This window comes from Oratosquilla oratoria, chromosome 4, assembly GCF_046742065.1.
Source record: "Oratosquilla oratoria isolate Oo_2021 chromosome 4, ASM4674206v1, whole genome shotgun sequence".
NCBI classification, from domain to species: domain Eukaryota; kingdom Metazoa; phylum Arthropoda; class Malacostraca; order Stomatopoda; family Squillidae; genus Oratosquilla; species Oratosquilla oratoria.
Window position 1 is genome coordinate 82,289,874 of NC_134780.1, and position 7,892 is coordinate 82,297,765.

The following is a 7,892-nucleotide window of genomic DNA, read 5'->3' on the forward strand; positions in this document are numbered from 1 at the left end:
ATTCCTAAGTACGCTGGCCGAAAGTGTGGGTTAAGAAGGTAATTAGAAGTATATTCGGTTGTGGACCTCAATATGCTTAAAAATAGCAGATGGTTCCATGAGGACGCCAAGTGGATCATGTAGTGCATATGTGCAGTAAGTTGTTCGGACGAAGCAATGGGAAAGCCCCGCAGACTTCCCATGTTTGTCCTTTTTTGGGGGACCCGTCTGTCCTATCTAAGGCATGTTTTCCTTGTTCCTGTCTAAACTGTCTTATTTTCTTGAGGACCCTGTCCTATTGTTGAATCTCAAACAAACCTGCACTCCCGAAATGAATCCTTGCCTCCAACGGGCCAGTCCAGGCAGTACTCAGACCCGTCCATACACTCTCGCCAGTACGTTCCTGACGTTCGGGAAGGGAGGTTGTGTACGTGTGTGCACGATGCGGTCCATTAGTTCTAGTGTACACGCTTTTTTAATAATCGTAGCTCTTTTAGAGTCTACAGATACTACTAGCGTCGAACTTCCAGGTTGGTAAATGCGCTGTTGGGATTGACATACTTTGCTGTATTATTTGCATTCACATATGCAAACGTGAATATTACGTGCGTGCACATGCTTTGGGGACTGAATCTATAAATGTGTGGAGCATAAGTACAGTGCAGACACAGATAAAGTTCCAGAATGACGCAAACACTGATATTTAACATGAAACTTACGTTGATCAATTGCTCCTAACCTAACTTAGTCATTCCACAGGGAAAAAATAGAATTTTCAAATGCAACAAAGAAACTAATTTTTGCGTGATGCTGGAATAGAACTCAGACACGTCATGCCAAAACACAAACCACAAAATATTTATAAGACAGTGAATATTGATTATTAAAAAACACGGGAAAAGGTGAGGGCGACCAAGACAGTTTTGCTTTGACTCAAAAAGACGAAGAATACGAAAAGAGGATGTTCTTGGTCCCCTCGCTCCTCATCCCATCACCTTTGACGACGCGCAGGGAATCTGTGGTGGTGTTCATATTCCTGCCGGTGGTTGTAACGAAGTAGTGAAAAGGTGGAGTGGATGTCATGACGTTGAAAAAAAAAAATACTTGAAACTGTTTAAGGGCAATGGCAGTATAGGTAAATTCTGTGTTACTGAAGTTACACACACACACATGTATTTTTTCAGAAGTGGAATAGAATTTTATGTTAGAGTATGTATGCATGCACAAAAGATATAAACATATATCGAGCACTTTTTCACACTTACAAGGGAGATAGCCTAAAAATGAAATAAAAATCCACTCCCACCCATTCCATCTCCACAGACTCCACTCCCATCCACCTCCCTCCCTCTTTTTTTTGGCTTCTGAATGACTTATCATCCATGCATCTCACCCACTACTCTGGATCAGGAGAAATGTAGCAATAGATAAATACAAATGCACCAATAAATAAATGAATTAATTAAAAAATTAGACCCCAGGCACGGAACATATTATCGGTATATAGGACGAAGAAACACAGCTTCATACAGAAAATTATAAATCAGAAATAACTTTGCTGCAATGAATTGCCATCTAAGACGCAACAAGTAGACCAAAATAGATGTAAAAGGAAGAAATTCAGATTTCCATTTGCACCGAGACCCGACATTCAATCGAGCACGCAAGCAACAGACCAGAGATAGAAAGAACGGCATGCATCAGCACGAACCGTTGTCAAAATTTAAATGCATACGGAATCGTAGACACTCTCACCCACGCACATTGTCAAAATTCCATGTACACACGTAGACCAAAATAGATGTAAAAGGAAGAAATTCAAATTTCCATTTGCACCGAGACCCTCCCGTCTCCCAGGCTGGCCCCACTTACAATAACATTCTGCCTGAATGCCCCACCTACACATCCTTGCAGGCTCCAACTCCACATTTAACCCCCCCTCAAACAGCATATGCTCTACAATTGATTGACTCAGTCTTACCTGATCAGATTAGTGTTCTGTTTTATTTGGGAAAAATATTCCCACGGGCCCGTTTTGGAGGGTGATTTGACTTATGAGTGTGTGTGGGCCCAACCACACACACTCATACATTCACAAGATGTGCATACTCATGTAAAATGCGTATGCACATCCCGGCAAATGCACCCTTCATGATGTATCGGTGTTAGGTGTTTCAGGTAAAGATGTTACAAGTGAATGGTTAGTGAATGGTGTACTGAAGATATATGTATATATATATATATATATATATATATATATATATATATATATATATATATATATATATAAATTTATGGGGGGGGGGCTGACACTCCACCAACCGACGCAGTTCGTAAGCGCTTAAGTGGCGGCATAGGCGACGCACAAGACCCTCAGATGTTGTCGGAGGCCCTCTCAGAAAAGCAGTTGCGGGGCAATGCTTGAGGTAATGCTTCAGGGTGGCTACAGTGGCGGCATCTTCTTTCTTTAGGTGTTGAGTTACTTTTAATCTGCCAGAAACAACGGTCCTCCAGTCGCAGACGGAGGAGCAGAGTTTCCACTTTTCTAGGTGTGGAGCGAGGAAGTACAAGGGTAGAATAGAAGGAGTGCACGCTCATTAGAAATCCATATCAGGTCACAATTCAAGTCAATTGAGACAATCACTAGGACGTAGACGTTAGTAGGCAGGGGCATGTTTAAAGATATTTGGGTCAGAAGAAGCAACTAAAGGAGAACGAGAACTGTACAAACGGAAAATTACTGAACAAGAGTGTTTTTTCCCTGGGGAATTTTAAACCAGAGAATGAAGAAAAAGACAAAAAAAACGGGAAGCAGTGCACGGCAACAAACATGTACTGAGGTTAGTATCGGCTAGGTTAGGTTATGATTATTTGATGGTAAATCAACCAGGAAGTTTGTGTTTGGTAGAAACTTAAGTACCTAATCTACAAAATAGGAAATGGTGGATACAACTTGGGGACGTGGTAGAGAAGATGAAAAGGGAGGTTAGGGTAATCGTAATGAGACATGACATCCCGTTAGTGATATTGACCTGGGTTAAATCTTATTTTTTCCTAAGTAAATGTGATCATAACTCTAGTGGGAGGCTTTGCAAGGAGGCCAAGTGGCAGGAATGGGAATAGAATGACACTGAAGATTCCAGGGGTAATACTCTATTGCAGAGGTGAGGAACCTGCGGCCTTCCGGGCCATCAAGTGCGGCCTTCTGCGGCCTTTGATATACATATTATTCTTTTAAAAGACCTTGAATATTTTTTAAGTCTGAAATCATTATACACCTGAAACTTATAAGGGTATGATTAAAAACAAAGGGTATAATTAAAAACAAAAAAAAGGGTCGTGTAAATTCTGCACCCGCTTAGAAATTAAAAAAAAAATGGGTAAAAATCATTTAAAAATTGTATATATATTTATATTCTTAAAATTAAAAAATATTTTTAACTGAATTTTTAGGGAGGGGAGTGGAAAACTTACACCGTCTCCTGAAAAGGGATAAAACAATTGAAAAAAAAAAAATAATTTGTTCAGTGCGGCCTCTATGTGGGACGATGAGTTGCAAGGTGGCCTTCATGCACAAAAAGGTTCCCCATCCCTGCTCTATTGAAATAGTGTAGTGGCCTATTGGGTTAAAATGTGACACAAGTAAGGCTGCGTTTACACCGAGCGAGTCTCGGCCGATTCTCCTCAACCGTTGTGAGTTCGTTTGAGTAGAAACGACGTCGGTTGCATTCGTTTTTCCAATCTTCGAATGTCAAATTACCTTTGCGTCATATGTTAAGAAACTGAACGGCAAAATAAAAGGAGCTAAATCTTTACGAATGTTAGATAGATTGATGAAGTGGTCTTAGAATGCTGCAAGCAGTCTTCATCTAGCTATTCAAATTCACAGCATTCGGCGAGAGTCGATTCTGACTCGCTTAGTGTAAACGCAGCGTAAGAGGAGACAATACTCCAGCGAACTCGGTCGTTAAAGTATATATATATATATATATATATATATATATATATATATATATATATATATGTGTGTGTGTGTGTGTGTGTGTGTGTGTGTGTGTGTGTGTGTGTGTGTGTGTGTGTGTGAAAAAAATTAATTCTTAGATTTCAGTTTGTAGATAAAGTTATAGAGCTATGAAAAACAGAAACGAGGATCTAAAGGTCTCCTGTTGGCATGCTCTTTTTCTTCGCTTGGATTTCATTAATAAAAAATAACATAAAAAAGGGAAATCTTTCTAAACCTTTAAAATTCGTGTAAACGAATACTTGGCAAGGTAGTAAAATAATCTGATAAATGAATGATTTAACAAGAAATGTGAAACTGCTAAAAACGCCAGAACTGTGGTGTGGAAAAAAGGAATTAAAAATTACAAAGGTAAAATACATCATAAGAAGTTGATACACAGAAATTCCAAGCTAGGAAGGAGGAAGGTTGAAAAAGTTATTATCGATAAATGCAAAAATTAATCTAATCCGGTGTGTTTGTGAGTGATAAACTGAAACAGGGAAGGAATATACGAGTAGAAGGTAAGTGTAGGGAAGGATGGACTCTGGAATAATTAACAAACGTTCCAAACAATTTTTATCTAAAGGAGAGGACTTTGTAGGTAGTGTGAACAGGAAGGTTGGTTTCAAATATATAAACTTGCAAACACCGATAATATAATGCAAAAACACTGGAGCCGGACGTGAATCTCATTGAAGTCTCAATAAACAGAGGGAACAACTGGCGATCAAGATTCGCGATTTTTTCTTGATTAGAAGGGATGGTACTGTATGTACTTGATAAAAATCTAACGAGTGAAATGTACTAATAAACCTTCGTCTTTACTTGGTGTTTCTTTTGATAGAAGTGACAGGATAGGAAGGGGCTGTAGCGTGACGGCATTCGCCGTCTCTGTCTGACCTTGGTACCTGCAACGGCCTCCATGCTTTGATGCATCGGCTGTTCATGGTCCCCCTTGTAGCCAACATAGAGAATATTGACAATCCGTGATTTCGTTATCAAGGAAGATTTGTACAGATCCAGCATAACTTTTGTTATATTTTCCATCAGACTCGCACAGTAATGGTACCTGTAATATTATTAACATTGTGCATGAGCCCTGTACTATCAAAGACACTGAGGAATAATTCCTTTTGTATACTTTTTTGTGAAAATTAGTCTTCAGGCTTTATAACAATGCGTGATTCTGGTCCGTAGGGGTACAAGTATTTTTTTTTTTTTTTCTAAAGTACTGACAACGAAAAAATGTCGGTGAATTTTGCAGTCTGGATGAGCCTCACCTGATGGAGGAAAACAAAATCAGGGACGAGCCATGCATGCGCGTTGAATTTATTTGGCTTGAGGTGAGAGGCTGCATTCATTTAACACCATGCATTTCGTGTATACAATGAAAACACTCCAAATAATCACTCATCATATCCTCTAAACATTCTTTTCCAGAAATTTTGGATATGTGATGAGTTGGGGTGAGCATTACACTCTCTCTCTCTCTCTCTCTCTCTCTCTCTCTCTCTCTCTCTCTCTCTCTCTCTCTCTCTCTCTCTCTCTCTCTCTCTCTCTCTCCAGGGACCTCGTGAACAAAGGCCCCATAACGGAAACATATTTACATAATTACGATAATGCTGGTATTACACATTGTTCCTTTTTATTGTATTACTGGTACATCATTTGAAATGGTGCATGATGTATTTATATTTTCATTTAATACTGAAATACTTCATGTCGAAGTAGTTCACTTGTTAACAGGAAACACTGGTGATCTCATCTCTCCACATCCGCTTTGTAGGTATTTTTATCTTGGTAATCATAAAATATTCTCTTCAACTTTGGGAGTACTACGAAAACAATTGTCCATGTTGTACTCGTTTTTTTTCTCTACATAACTCCAGTGTGTTCTAGTTGACATGGGTGAGTTAGGGAATGAACTATTACTAGTTTCACTTCTAGTTTGACTAAGATATCTTCCAGTCAAGACCTTGGGAACTACGTGTTTGGGGGGACATGACATGATGGGGATATCATCGTGTTTTCTTTCGTGTACTCTGTGCTTATACAATTCTGTTCATAATTCCCTTCATCATTTCAACACTAAATAATTTATTTATTTATTGTTGTGTCCACTAAATATTTTGTTATGGTTCCATATTTCAAACTGCATGGTCCCCCCGAGGGAGTCTGGGTGAGAACTAATATTGAACATAAATCTCTGAAGAGTGTAGGGTTTCCCTGGAGTACTGGTAAAATGGCGCCTTTCCCTATTCCCTTTGATTGCAATTGAAACTGTCGTCGGTTATGATGCAGTTTCCAGCACCAGTTATTTTGAAGATTATTTGCATTTTGATGACTTTTTTTTTCATACCTTTATCTGGATAAGAATTGCATGACAGCAATCGAAAAAAAAAGCGGAAGGGGTTATTAGAAATAATTCCATTTATGTACTTATCTGTTTATTTATTAGTTTATTTATTCTTTTATATAATATGTGGTGATTTCTCTCAGTAGAATCAGATCGCTTGGAGTCAGAGAAAGAATGGCCTAGAAAAGCACTGCCTTTGCGTTCTTGGAAAGTTCATAAACAGGAAGACATGACACCCCCTCCTCCCCTCCCCACCCTCCCCTTCCGAGGAACCAGCTGATGAGAGCGATGACCTGAGAGATTGCAAGTGTCCAGACCACCCTACCTGTAGATTAAGGTCGGGCAGGTTCAAGTCCTGCAAATCTCACGCACACACGCACATGCACACGCACACACACTTAAAAGAAATACAATAATCTAGGTCACGGCGCAGTTGCATTTCTCGAATGATAATTTCTGTATGACGTCATCAGAAAGCGGTTTTCACCGCAGTATTTTCTCCAGACATAGGCCTTCATGCGTGACCTGTATACGGAGCTGGACAAGCACAGAATAAGACAGGGGAACTCAGTGGCGGTGTTCCTTTCCTGTATACCTCAATGAAGTAATGTACACGTACAGTCATAAGCAAAAGTTCTGACCTATTCTTCAGTTCTCACAGCGTCCATGTGATTTCTTTTAAGTCGAATATGTGATAATTTCCCAATGTAGTATCTAGCATACAGTTAGGTAATTTTCTGGAATAGATAAGATAAAATTGTCAAAGATTTTGAATTTTCTGTCATGAAAAAATTCTGTATGGGTCAGAAATTCTGCTCGTGACTACTTCAATGGTCATACGTGTAAGATATATAAAAAAAATGGTTGATTAATGTAAAACGTGTCATGATTTAGTTGAAAAAACTACATAATAAAAGATAAACGAAAAAATATTCCTTATTGACGGTTTGACCCTGAGGAACCCATTCAACGTGAATGAGCCCCTGGGAGTCAAAGAAAAGAATGACCATGGCCTTCTCTTGCGACCTGTTCATCTTTGCCTTTTTGGGACTGGAGGAGGTCGCGTGCTTCCACTGAGCACTCTGACGTTTGCTCTCAGGGTTATAGGTGAACACCCAACTCTCGTCGCAAGTTACTACCTTATTCAGGAAACCTGAATCAGCCTCTATCAGTTCGAGAATGTCGGTGCAATATTCCACATGAAACTGTCTCTGGTCGTCGGAGAGGATCATTGGCACGAACTTGGCACAGACTGTGGAGCTTCAGATCTTCGGCCAGAACTGTCTCTAATGTGTCAATACTAATACCAACAGCTTCAAATATCATCCTCACAGATATTTGACGGTCTTGCATCACTAACGTTTGCACTTCCTCAATGTTTTCCTCCTTGCGTGCACTTTTCGGTGCTCCAGATCTGGGTTCATCCTCAACCTGTTCATTTCCTTCAGAAAATCTGTTAAACCACCGATAGAAACTTGCTTGGCTCATTCCCATAGGCCTTTAACATTCCATAAAATTCTTGTTTGGTTTTCGTAAATTTAACACAAAATTTGA

The 7,892-nt window shown here is 39.5% G+C and overlaps 1 protein-coding gene across 1 annotated transcript in view; it reads left to right on the forward strand.

Moving 5' to 3' along the window:
• The first annotated feature begins 323 nt into the window (after positions 1-323).
• LOC143024993 (angiotensin-converting enzyme-like) overlaps positions 324-7,892 on the forward strand; it is a 62,774-nt gene continuing 55,205 nt past the window's right edge. Inside the window, exon 1 of the mRNA XM_076184562.1 lies at positions 324-509. Coding sequence (XP_076040677.1) covers positions 422-509 — 88 coding nt within the window. The 5' untranslated portion in view covers positions 324-421. The remainder of the gene's footprint in view (positions 510-7,892) is intronic.